At 38.2% G+C, this 13,268-nt stretch overlaps 1 protein-coding gene across 5 annotated transcripts in view; it reads right to left on the bottom strand.

The window, feature by feature from the left end:
• Window positions 1-13,268, bottom strand: part of NCOR1 (nuclear receptor corepressor 1) — a 76,690-nt gene that overhangs the window by 18,618 nt on the left and 44,804 nt on the right. For all 5 annotated transcript variants that reach the window (XM_076354419.1, XM_076354417.1, XM_076354418.1 and 2 more), the window contains 11 exons: window positions 13,045-13,171; window positions 11,047-11,602; window positions 8,914-9,043; window positions 8,409-8,604; window positions 5,272-5,445; window positions 4,190-4,350; window positions 3,677-3,797; window positions 3,471-3,572; window positions 2,867-2,964; window positions 1,859-2,027; window positions 1,147-1,287 (listed from right to left, as the gene is read on the bottom strand). In XM_076354419.1, the coding sequence (XP_076210534.1) occupies window positions 1,147-1,287; window positions 1,859-2,027; window positions 2,867-2,964; window positions 3,471-3,572; window positions 3,677-3,797; window positions 4,190-4,350; window positions 5,272-5,445; window positions 8,409-8,604; window positions 8,914-9,043; window positions 11,047-11,602; window positions 13,045-13,171 (1,975 nt within the window). The remainder of the gene's footprint in view (window positions 1-1,146; window positions 1,288-1,858; window positions 2,028-2,866; window positions 2,965-3,470; window positions 3,573-3,676; window positions 3,798-4,189; window positions 4,351-5,271; window positions 5,446-8,408; window positions 8,605-8,913; window positions 9,044-11,046; window positions 11,603-13,044; window positions 13,172-13,268) is intronic.

Below are 13,268 nucleotides of genomic sequence, written 5' to 3' on the forward strand. Positions count from 1 at the left end.
TTTAGAAAACACAAGGTATTTTTTTATAATCAAGCATAACTCTTGTCCCAAAAGCAGTCCCTGCTTCTCTTACACTCCACTTCAGTTTCCTTACCTAGTAAAGAAAGGTGTTCGTGATGGGAATTGGAACAAAAATAAAAAACCACCCCAAAATATACCTCAGCATCCTCCAAATTAATCAAAGTTCATATTGAATCATCTGGAAAGAGCTGAATTTACTGTTCCTACAGTAGGAATCGAAATCAACCCCCCAAAGAACTCATAATTTTCCACAGTTTGAGAACAGCAAATGTGTCAGAGTGACGAGATACAGCATAGAAGTATCAGAGCAGCTTCTCATATGCCAAAAGAGCCCAAAGACAAGCCAAATGCATCAGCAACTTAAAGGCAACACTGAATTTCTATATATAGTCTAGAAACCTCTTATTCATATTGTTCCATCTGATGAAAACGTACACAAAATAGCCTTTAAGGGCTACCCAAAGATGGGATAAAATGCACTTAAGGAGTAAGACTCCATAGTTTAGGCATGAAACATTTTCTTGCGTTTGTATTTTTAAAAAACAATCAGAAAAGTTATACAATAGCCTGACTTGACCTTTGCAGGCTTAGTTTGATTATAGTTTATTAAATCAAAATAATACTAGGGATACCCTGAAGCAGGATACGGCAGCTGTGCAAGCATTCTGCTTGGCATAATCAAAGAGTTTATTGCAGGAACGCAGAAGGTCACGCCAGTGTGTTACCAAGTTACTATGCCACGGCCGAGACCAATATTTAACTGAATGGGTGAGTCCGTGGAGTTCATGCTAGTATGACTCAGTGTTGTTTCAGCTCTGCGACAACCTGCTGGGACTGTGAAGAGTCAGTTACGTGTGTCGGATCTACTGAGAGGAGTAAGTGCTGGCTGAACTACCCGCAGTTATGGTAACACACCAGCAAAACAAAAAGGAAAACTAGTATCTACTCCAGTCATATTTCCAGCATGCTTTAATTGTAGTGGTTATTACACAGATTTGGTTAGTAGTGTAAGATTTAAATCTAATTTCTCATTTAGTCTGTTCCATAAAATAACTCTAAATACTCTTACATCAGTGCAAAAGGTTTGGATAAAACACAAAACACCTTGGAAGCAGCTGTTTTTACCTTCCAGCGGTGCAGACACTGGAGACTCCCGCATTGACATTCCTTGCTTTATATTTCCTTCCATTGTATCATAGCTTCTCTTTAAACCAATTTCATGAGCAGTTCTTGGACTCCTTGTTCCTTCACGAACATTTTTAATAGCTGGCAAAATTTACAAGAGTGTGGTTAGGAAATGTGGACAATAAAAAAAAAGACGCATGAGCACTACATTTAATGAGACCACAGGTCATTAATACTTTAACAACACAATTTCGATATAATATTGCAACATTAAATCTCAACCTTAAAAAGATCTTTTAGGGCTTGTTAAAAAATAATAATAAATTCAAAGAGTTACTCATTTATCAGTATATCAACTGAAGTTCAAACTTAAATGATACATTTCTTTTGATTTTAATAGAGATAATTTTAAATGTGGTTGTTTAACCTTTCAAAATAAAAATATTCCATGACAAATTGGAAACAAATGGCACAGAAATTAAATAGTTTAACTATATTTTAAAGACATAGTACAGGAGATTCTTCAGAGCACAGGCACAATTTCTGGATCACTTTAATTCTCATACCCTCAAAAACACATGCAGGTCAATACTTCCCCCAGACTGAGGTTTATACCTATCCACCTGGAAGCAGATATAGTTCAGCTATAGATTATAAAAGCAGAACCTGCTGCAGCCTTGACTTCGATCAGGTAGAGTATACAAATACTCACTATCGTAAGATAAAATATGCCCACTTTTGCCTTCATAAATAACATGGCCTTTGGCTGAAGCTTCCTCTCGGCACTTTTCTGGGCTGCTGTCTTCTGTAGCTAGCCGGGTGATAGTTCCCTTCAACAACGCATCAGCTGCTATGCCAGACTGGGACAGAGCTGGTGTACCCTGCATTTAAACCAATCAAATGTAATTCAGAACATGTGTATTTATTTAAAAGAATAGGGAGCAGCGAAGGGGAAAAAAAAAAAAATAACAAAACCCACAACATTTTTAGATCTAGAAAACCAATTACTTTATCAAGCAGTATGGCTTAAACTTCTGCCTCTGTTATTAGACATTTAACCTAAATATTAGTAAGGTTATTTGTAGCCTATTCGCTATCTTGTTAAAAAAAAACAGAAAGAAGAATGGGAGTACAATATTACAAAAGTATTTCATGACCTAGAACATTTACCCTATAATACCATTTTGGGGGAAGATAACATATACTACATACTTAATAGTGCCATTAGGTTTTATTTCTATCCAAAGTAACGAAAACTACCCTTCTCAGAGGAGAATTGTTACTATTGCTCTCCGTAACTAGAGATCCCAAATCAACCAAAACAGCAGCACTTAAAAAATCATGAGACAAAAGGGCTTAATTTACCTTTTTGGCTTTAAACAGCATCTGCACAAGACTGGTTACAATTGATTTTAACATTTGAACTCAGGTGTGATGCTATTTTTATGGAAGTTGCTAATAAACCTTCAGTTAGGTATACCAAAGGCTCTGGTGGTTTTATTTAAAGAGTTTAAAGGCTCATATACATGAAGATGAAATCATGGCAATGCTGACTTCAGCAATAGTGGGATTTGACCATCTGATTGTATTAAAATCCCTTTTTTCACGGCAGTTCCTACTCCGTGATATTGATTTACTTTTTCAGACATGCAAATACATTCACGGTGATAGTTTAAATATGCTGTTTTGCTACAGCCTTCTCAGTAAGGGGAAAAAATACCTGAGTTATGGAGCCTCTCAAAGAAGGAATGGTCTCAACAGAAACTTTATTGGTTGGAGTTCCTCGCGTTATACTTCCCTCCTGTATCGTTGTGGTACCTGATTTGAAATAATAAGACATCCTGATAAATAAGAGAATTAAAAAAAAAAGTCGCTACTCTATTTGAAATAATTAAAAACTCCAGTGAGAACTGTTAGTTTACACTAAAATACAGGGAAAATTTCAGTTTAACAGCATGCATTTGAGGCAGTTAGACTATTTCCTCTTTTAACATAGTCTTTGACAGACGAAAAGTCTTTTACAGCATTAATCCATGGTATTTAGTTTCTTTTCTTTTGATGTATTTGGATATTTCACGTATTGCTCTGCATGTGCTCTAGTGAACAACTTAATTTTGAAATTGGCATGCCTTGAAACAAATGTTTTTAAATGAGACATGCAGACAGGAGGAGCTTGCTACAAATACACATGCCTCGGAAAACAGGGAGCAGATTAATCATATAATACTTCAAAGTAACACTTCAGCAGTTTGAGCTCTAAAAGTTAATTCTCTCAGTTTTCTCAGGCTCTGACAAAGTTTCTTAATCTGTATGACTTTCTTTACCTCGAACCACACTTTCATGTTGTGCCCTGACCAGGAGTCCCTCAGGTTGGGAATTCTGACTTCTGGGAGAGAATTCTTCTTGTTTGATATAGGGCAGGGAAGCTATTCAGAAGAAGAAAAAGAAAAAGTTTGGGTTTTTTTTCCTTTAATTATGAGTCATTAAATAGTCTATATAAAACACGTCAGCCTTTCTTTTCTTTTCTTACCAGATTTGGCTGACTCCTGCTGCCTTGGCAGCCCAAGAGATATAGAACCCACTGATGGCTTTGCAGTTTCTTGGGTGTAGGAAGCTTGACTATGGGATGTTAAGTAAGTGCCAGGTGTTCCCTGAAACAACAAATATAATATATGTTAATTCTTGTTTCTGGAATGAAGATTCACATCTATGTTTAAAGGAGAATGCTAATACTACTATGATCCCATCTTAAAATGCTACAGTATACCACTGCAAAGTATCAAAGTGTAGAACACCAGGAGTGTAGTGTCACTGTCAATTTGGAGATGCAGTTCACCTAAACTGGACATCTTCAACCATGCTACTAAATGTAAACAACTGCAACATGTTCTAAGGCACCTGTAATTCCTGGACTTTTAGAAGTGGCATGTATAGGTCTTAAGTGTTAATGCTGTGAACGCATAATCAAGTACAAGACATTGAAGGCTGGTGAAAGGGAAAAAAATTGATGTAAGCACAGATTTTCAAATAATAATTCTCTTACCTGTGAGATTGAGCCTCCCATGATGAAGGAAGGTTTTTCTGATGGCACACTTGTTTTGGAGGATGGAATGAGTGGTGGCGGTGGTCTGGTGGGTCTGGTTGTTGGAAGGCGGACTCCTTCAGGTATATTGGTTATTACTTGGTGAGGTGCTGGCTGGAGAACTTTGGGGAAAAATTGTACATTAAACATTACAGTCTGTTTCAGCTCTACTAGTTGTTAGAGAGACAACAACAGAAATAGCACCGTTCACCTGACAATTTCTGATGGGAATTGCCTCACAATACCCGAAAGCTATCTAGCTATATTTACAACTCTGAAATTCACTATGTCTAAGTGTATGTTACGCATAGAAACTGAATGGAGAACATCTAACCTTGCATCAAAGTTCAAAAAGAAATGGCAAAAGCTGCACGGTAGAATTGCAGACTCTGAAAACTAAGCTTTTAAAATAGCAGTCCAGGGTACATTCAAGTTTTTTGTTGTTTTCCCGTTTTTAAAGAAAGTTCTTATTCTTTAAATGGAATGCAATTGAGTCAAGTATAATCTAAGCTTCCCTGATTTTGTCTTATCTTAGCATGACATCATACTCTGAAGGGAAAAGTAATAATCCAAGTTTCAGAATTAAGATTTGTCAGTTATTTCACTGTTTTATAAAACATTCAGACTTAATATTAAGCAGTTACAGTCAGAAACTAATGCCAAAGATAGCAGCAGCTTTCACTTTTCCTCAACTCCCCTCTTCATAAGAAAGGCCACCCATGAATATGATGGTACTTGTATTAAGCTGAAAAACTCTTGATGACTTTGTCCCTATGCTGTTCTAACACTTTTCAGATCATCCTATTTGCTTAATAAAACCCATGTTATGCAGCTGAAGCAGCAATAAAGAACCAAAATACAACCTCACTGGAGCTAGAAAAATACTGAGCACCTATTTACATGCACACACAGAAAACAATCTATTTTCTTCTTTTGTTAATTCACGAAGTGTTTAGAGAACAACTTGATACTACATCAAGTCACAGAAGTCCAGCTTCCAAAGGAAGACTACATATCGCTACGATAAGTGACAAAATATTTACCTGGTGGGACACTATAGCGAGCTGCATTCATATCAGGCTGGGGAGAGGCTTTATTGACTTCTCTTGGAGATAGCCTGTATGGTGATGCTGACCTTGTTGCTGTATTTTGCACTTGTGCTTCCTGTTCTATTGCCCGCTTGACCTCAGCATAAGGCATATAGGCCACCGGCTTTCCTGTGAAGGTTAAAGTTACCAGAAAGAAAAGAACCCTGGATTAGAAATTGGAGTCAAAAGGTCCAGTTTACAGCACAATTTTAAACAAAGGGCCTACTCCAATGGCAGATGTACTCATCAGGTACAAATATATCAATTAAAAAGTAGTATTAAGGTACAGCTTAATTTATTATGTTCTTATGTCTATACTACTGTCCTGGTTTTGGCTGGGACAGAATTTTCTTCCTAGTAGCTGGTACAGTGCTGTGTTTTGGATTTAGGATGAGAATAATGTTGATAACACCCCGGTGTTTTAGTTGTTGCTGAGCAGTGCTGACACTAGTCAAGGACTTTTCAGCTTCCCATGCTCTATTGACTGAGAAGGCTGGAGGTGCACAAGAAGCTGGGAGGGGGCACAGCCAGGACAGCTGCCCCAAACCGGCCAAAGGAACATTCCATACCATGGGACGTCATGCTCAGTACATAAACTGGGGAAAGCTGGCCGGGGGGGCCGCTGCTCGGGGACTGGCTGGGCATCGGTCAGCAGGTGGTGAGCAATTGCATCGTGCATCACTTGCTTTGTATATTCTTTTTATCATTATTATTACTATTTTACTTTATTTCATTTCAATTATTAAACTGTTCTTATCTCAACCCACGAGTTTTCTCACTTTTACTCTTCCGACTCTCTCCCCCATCCCACCGGGGGGGGGGGGAGTGAATGAGCGGCTGTGTGGTGCTCAGTTGCCGGCTGAGGTTAAACCATGACAACTTCTATATCCAAAGCTTTGAAAAACTTTCTCATACTTTCTATATGTGAAAAACAGTATCTGGATCCTTTAGGTCCTTTAAGTGAAAGCTCTACTATTGAAAAAGATTTCATTTAAAGAAGATTCCTTTCTAAATTCTGTGCATCAGCCAGGTTTACATGCAAGTTCAGCCAGATTTACAGGCCAATCCCACCAGACAAGAAGCCTCCCTTCCTTGTTTGCTTGCCCAGAGAAGTTACAAATCAAATTTCAAATACCAATATTGCCCACCAATTGTGTTTAAAGGGAAAATACATTTTTATTGAATTTAGGAAATTAAAAATCCAGTACCAGAACTTCAGATATTCCTTTTCTTTGGCAATGGACAATTTAAGTATTCAAAATTACAAGCCAGAACAAGTCTACTGCAGCTGTAAATTCATATCTTTAACCTCCATAGTCAAAGAAAGATGGTACTAATTGTCCCATAATAGCTTTCTAAAGGATCTTTACTATTTTATTTCATGGTAAAGTATTGCGTAGGTTGTTATAAGCCAATTCAACAACAGGGCCTTTATTTTGACAAGATGCCCCACAACACAGGCAGTGTTCTGATGCATGCAACGCAAGGTTTTTAAACAGTCTGTGGGCTCACTGCTACATACAGCAGTTGGTGGACAAGCTTCATATGCACAGTGTATCTTACGAAGTAGCTGTTGTAATGATCTGATGACATCTCAGCCCCTTCTAGTCTTCAGATTAAGATGTCCAGGCTTGTAGAACCCATTTACATTAACCACGTTATCCTTCCCTCTCTGTCTGCCTCAGTAACCACCTTAATTTTTGCTGGCAGAGTCTTCACTCCAGAACTTTCCCACACTTCATAATACCGTACTGCCAATGCCAAGAGTTATTCAGGTAGAATTTCAGTTAAATGGTACTGTTAAGCAACCCCAAACTTTCCACCTAAAGAAGCAACTTCCAAAAACCACAATCTTATCCTCCCCTCCACAAATCCACAAGCTCCCTTCTCACTATTTTAACAGGCAAAAAAATGGTTATGTTTCTTTCATTTTACTTAGGTAAAAGTAATTACGGTGAAGCATTTTCATGACATAATTTAAAATTGTCATGCATATTAAATACAGAATACTTGAGTTTCAAAGGACATGATAGCTTATGTTGCTAATACTGTGGAGACAACAGAAACAATGCATGAGAATATAAAATCTAAAAATGCAGAATTATGCAACTGCGATGATATCTCTAACATTGCAACATTCAGCACATTAATCTCACTCGGTTTATTTCCCCTGTTACAATGTACAGTTTGTGGACCTATTCCTTTTCTAGTAAAGAAAGTTGAGGCAAGAGTTACACACTTAGTACAGAACTGAGCCTCCCATAGGATATGCTTTTCTTGCACAGAAAAAAGCAATCTTCTGCTAAGCTGTTTGTAATTTGCAAGCTGTCGATAGAATTGAAATAATTTCAGTTCAAAGAATGAAAATATAGCCAATATTTCACCACTTTCCTGTAACCACCAACGGTAACAGACATGTCCTTATTTAGTCACCCTGACAGGTTCCGTGAGCAGTTTTAGCCTTGTTCTGTACTGAAAATCACACTAAGGGATCACATTCAGGAAACAGGTCCAGATCCCAGAGTTCAGTTCAAACCTTGCCTCCAAGTATCCTCTATATATACAAAAGCAACGAACCATCATATTCCCAAGAGAAAGAACCTTTTACACAGCCCTCCTGCGGACAGACAGGCTAAAGCATGACAGTTCTACCATACTTTTGTGCCCTACTCCAGGGCTTAATGTCCACGGACGTACTCCAGTGCAGTAAAACATTCCTCTTAATTGTGCTTTTCTCTCCCATCTTCACCTTAAGCTTCTGAAAAGGGCTCCCCCAGAACACACAGTTATCTGGGTCCTCTCACCTGCACGCTTAATCTTTCTGAATCTCTCTCTGTAGGAACAACTCACTTTTGGATTTCACCCAAATGAAGCCAGTTTTTCTGCCTTATCTAAGTGGGCTACAATGTAGCTCTCCCAGCACTGTAACTGCAGCAGGATCTGTATAGTAGACAGGTTCCTTCAATCAAGTGCTATCAGAAAGCAATAATTAATTATCGGTACAGTAAACTTTCATTCTTAAACGAGGCAGCAGTGCAACAGGCAGACATAAAATGCAGGGTTATTTCCATGACAGATGTGAAAACGCCTACCTTCCCACTCAACATTAGGGCTCTTGGAAGCGCCACAAGGGCTTACAGCGCTTCGATACTCCATATCCAGCTGCTCTTGCCTCTGGCGTTGCTCCTCCAGCAGCGCTGACTCATGCATTGCTTTAATGTGCCGTTGATACAGCGCATAACCACTCACTGGTGTTCCAACAGGAACAGCACAGGGACTGCAAGAAACCTACAAGGAGGGGAAGGTATAACGTCAGGTACATTAATACAGGTACTTACTAAAGTAACTATCTTGCTCAATGCCTCCACTGCAGCAGCTGTAGTCCATGTATGAATGTTTCAAATGGTCCACACCTGTTTTTAAGCTATTACTTGCGTATTTGTTTGTACTTAACTTACTTAACCCCTCAAAAGTATTACGATAACAAAGCTAATGATACATTTCTTCATTTGTTTCACAATTTTTGCCACTTTAGTGTTGCGACTAGTTTTAGAGACAACGAATACTCCTTCAAACATCACTTAAAACACCCCATACCATAGGTGGTATGACAGCAGCTCGGTGGTGAAGTTGTTGCAGGTCCATCTGCCCTTGCTTTATTGTGGATGATACCAGTATTGACCCAGTGGGATTTAACAGTGAGGGCTTTGACTCCCTGCTGAAGATACTGGAAAAAGAGATAGAAGGAAGGGAAAAATATCACCAAAAAGACCAAGATTAAACATCTTAAAAAATTTACAGGCAAAAGTATGCCTCTCAACTTCAAAAGAACACCACATTTAACACACTGGACAAATAGCTGAAAAATCAGAATTATGTTGTGTTTTGTCCCACAGCACATCTGGTAGAGTAGGCAACAGATGCTGCTGTATTTTTATAATACAGAGAAATACCAAAAGAAGTGTTCAGAATCTCCAATACCAGAAATTTACATATACTGTTTCTATATGCACAGTACTGCAAGAATGCAACCTTCTTTAGAAAGAATGCTTTGAAAAAAAGATAGGAAACACTAGATATATTTAGTCCACAGGAAATAAACAAACAGTTGTATACAATAGACTACTTTCACATGGAGGGCTAGTATATTTGTGAAGTGGAAAGATTATGTCTGAAGAGGCAAGAAAGTGCAGAAACACCATCAACTGCACTCTTCGAGAGAGCACATGCAGAACAATGATACTGGATACTTTTGACATTTAACATCTATCCTTGGTACTCTGTGTATATTAAGACCACTGGGAGGGAGGGGGCATTGGCTCCAATGCTACGCTATGGCTACATAGGAATTGCACCAGCAGAACACTAAAAAGACTTCAAATATCATCAGTGGTGTCAGCCATCCCCCAAAAGATAAAATGGTTCCAAAGACATGCAGCGTTGTCCATTTAAAGCCCTATATACTTATGTAGGTTACCCACAGTGTTTAGGGCCAAGTTCCCAGGAACTAGTATTTGCATGAAGACATTGTACACCGTAGAGAAAGAGGTCATCCATTTCTCAGGACACTTGCCTGTTAATTTATGGACACTGACTGGTAAGAGTGAGAAATACTTTCACTACTCTATTATTGATAGCTTTCAAGAGATTCAGTTCTACTGATTGATATAACATGGTTCAATGACAGTAATTGGGTACAGGACTCTAGAGGTTATACAAGCAAATAAATGTGAAATGTTAAGCTAACTAAAATATCAGTATTTTATGCCCCTAGATGATTATTTTTTTAAAAGCAAGTTTCATCTCCTACTAAGAGATATATTCAGGCTGTTTTCCCTGTCAAATTCAAGGAGTTTTAGATGCATTCTACTAAACTGAGTTTGTGAGAGCAAGAATCAATTAAAACAACTCCATCTCCAAATTTTTGGCTCTACATTCAAACGGTTTTTCACTGAAGGGAACGGAGAGCCCACATACTATCCCAGACTAACCAATCACACTATAAAAATATTCCAAATCTACTTCTGAATGTGTAAATTTGTTCGTAAGTATTGTGTAAAAGCAACAAACTAACCAAACCAAACCAAAGAACTTCAGTACAGATCCAGTTACACAAATCACTGTTGAGTTTCTTAGTGGATAGATGGGGGCATTTACAAAATTCCCCACATTACTTACTTACTTAATTTTTTTAGTTGGTCACTGATTTTTAAATAGCTGTGTACCAGAAAATCCTGCAGCAGCAAGATCTTCACCTCCCCACCAGAAGTGCCACAGAGCTACTTACCATGGAAACTCATGCCAGGAGCATCTTGAATCTCTTTTCTTGCTTTGGCAAAATTTTCCTTGTTTCAGTAAGCTGCTGTCCTTTCCAGACAATTAACACAATTCCCATTCTCTGAACCGATCCCAGATGGCTTCATTTCCCTCATTCTCTAGCTTTCCAGGTAGTTGTGCTAGTTTGCTACCTACCTAGTCGGTCTATCACCATAGAATTTTGCCTTACCCTGCCTTAGGAGGCCCTTCTTTTGGCTTTTCACCAAAATTTTATATCAACATTTCCCTCTGTTGCACTTCCAGCAAAGACTCTTTAGAAATTCTTTCCCTAGTAGAAACTCGTAACAAAAATGTTGCTACTGATGACAGTTTTTGGATCACAGTTAAGTAAAATCACTTTTTAAACAACTTCTTAAAGATGGCAATATTTGAACACTAAATAATTAAACTCACCCTTGTCTGTCAGGTTCTCCATCAACTTCTTCATCAGCACTACAGGTGGCACTCGAATCATTATCTGAATGGGATTCTTGTCTTGCTGTATTAACTTGTTGTGACAGACTATAGTCCATTTCCTCTGGTTCTGACTTTTCCTTGGGTTTCTCCATATCTCTCTCTTTGGTATCACTCTCTATTTTCACTTGAATATTCTCTGGTAGCCTCATTTCAGTCTCTATAGGTTCTACTTTGGTATGCACTGGAAGAGTAATCACAGGCTTAGCTTCAACTGGATGGCTTCTACTGTCAACCTCCATAGGCTCTTCTGCCTCATTATTTATTTCTTCCTTAACCTGTGGCTCAGGGTTCTGACTTTCAGCTGTTGATACGCTTTGGGCTGTTAAGGAGGGAGATGTGCTGGTTGCAGGTTTAACGGTAGATTCTTGTTCTGCTGTTGCCTCAGTGGTTACTTTCGAAGCAGCACTCTCAGATGGAGTTTCTTCACTTGGTTTAGCAGGTTCTGCTGGAGTTGGAGATGGAGCACTTTCTGTATCAGAACTATTTTCAGCACCTGGGGAGGAAAAAAAAAAACGTTTTGGCATAAAGGTTCAATGTTAATGAAATCTAACTAGGCTTCCATGAACTGCTTCTTTAGAATAATCAAATATATGCCTGGTGTCCCAAAACACAAGACAATTGCCTTGAAGAATTGACTCACAAAGGGAGAGTAACCAAAAATCAGCAGATACAGGTTAAGGAGGGAGACTGGAATTACAGAAATAAGACTACTTAGCTAGCTCTGATCTTATAGAGAGCCAGCCCAGTAAACTCTTGTGCATATGTCAGAGAGTTGGTACTTCCATATATGATGCAGCTTTATTACAAGATTAGAGTCAACATTCACAGTACCTAAGGTGCAGCTTTAATGATTTAAATTAACATGTTTTGGACACATCACTGGCAGAAGTGGCAAAACACCGATTTTACATGAAAATCAGTCACATTTTATAGACATGCTGACTTGCAATTCTTGCTGTTAAGTTAACAGTTCTAGTTTACTTCCTTTCTGAATCACCATTGTTTTCTTGAAAATGTCTTCTTTGCTCTGTGAAAGGTGTAAACAGCATCGACAACTAGATACCAATTAAAGATGGGTGTTGATTCTTGCAGTAAAGAAGAATTTTTTAGCCTCCTCTTTTTAGCCTAGTTTATGAACTCCATTATAATATAAATAGCTTTTAGATAAATAAAAACATTTATAAAAAACTATGGCAACATCTAGAACACAGAAGTTATATTCAAGTCTTATCTTCTGATAAGAGTCTTCATTCTTCAGAACTACATCAATATTTTAAGAATGTTTGTTCAACAAAGGGATGCAATAAGGATCCATCAATTTTAACCTACCCATCTGTAAAACAAGTAATTAATTTTGACTTATTATAGAAGTGAACAATTTGCTGAATTACACACACTGCAGCTTAAAACAAAACAAAACCCAACCAAAACCCAAAATCCCCAACACTTAGCTATATCCTCTGATTCATCGTTTATGAATTCTATTGCTTACAGCTTCACAAAAGGCTGGCCAAGACGGATTGATGTTGAGTGCCTATAATTATTAGCAGTTGCAACCAACACATTTAAAAAAACTAACACTTAAATTTGCCTGTCTGAAGCTTTACTGAGGCTACAACTAGCAAAGACTAAATATCTTTGATTCAACTTGTTTCAACACGCACAATTTTTTGCTGTCAGTTTACCCTCTGGAAGATGGCATAGTCAAAGCATCTCAAAATACTAAGCAATAACATCTTAAGGCTGCTCAATACTAAAAATGCTTTTTCCCCTTCAGATACAACTAGTGAAGTGAGTTCCAATTGCTAAAATCTAACTGAAACATAGTATTTGAGCACTACATTATGAAGTGGAACATGCTTTCTGAGCATATAATTGGCACAAATCATACGTCCCTTTCTGTGCATACACAAGTTTCCTTCCCAGAAAAGTTACCTTCACTGTCTTCTGGATTCTCTTCTTCATTAGATGCTTCAATATCTTCATCCTCCTGAGCTGACACAGTTGAAGCTACACTCTCACACTGTGATACATCTCGCTCCTCACGGGGCCTTCGCGAAGACTGATAAAGACACGGCATTTACATTGTACTGAAAATTTGCAAGTATTATTTCCTTTTACACGCATTGTTATTCATCAATTTGAGGTTGAAATGAAAG

Source organism: Aptenodytes patagonicus, chromosome 17, assembly GCF_965638725.1.
Source record: "Aptenodytes patagonicus chromosome 17, bAptPat1.pri.cur, whole genome shotgun sequence".
Taxonomy (NCBI): domain Eukaryota; kingdom Metazoa; phylum Chordata; class Aves; order Sphenisciformes; family Spheniscidae; genus Aptenodytes; species Aptenodytes patagonicus.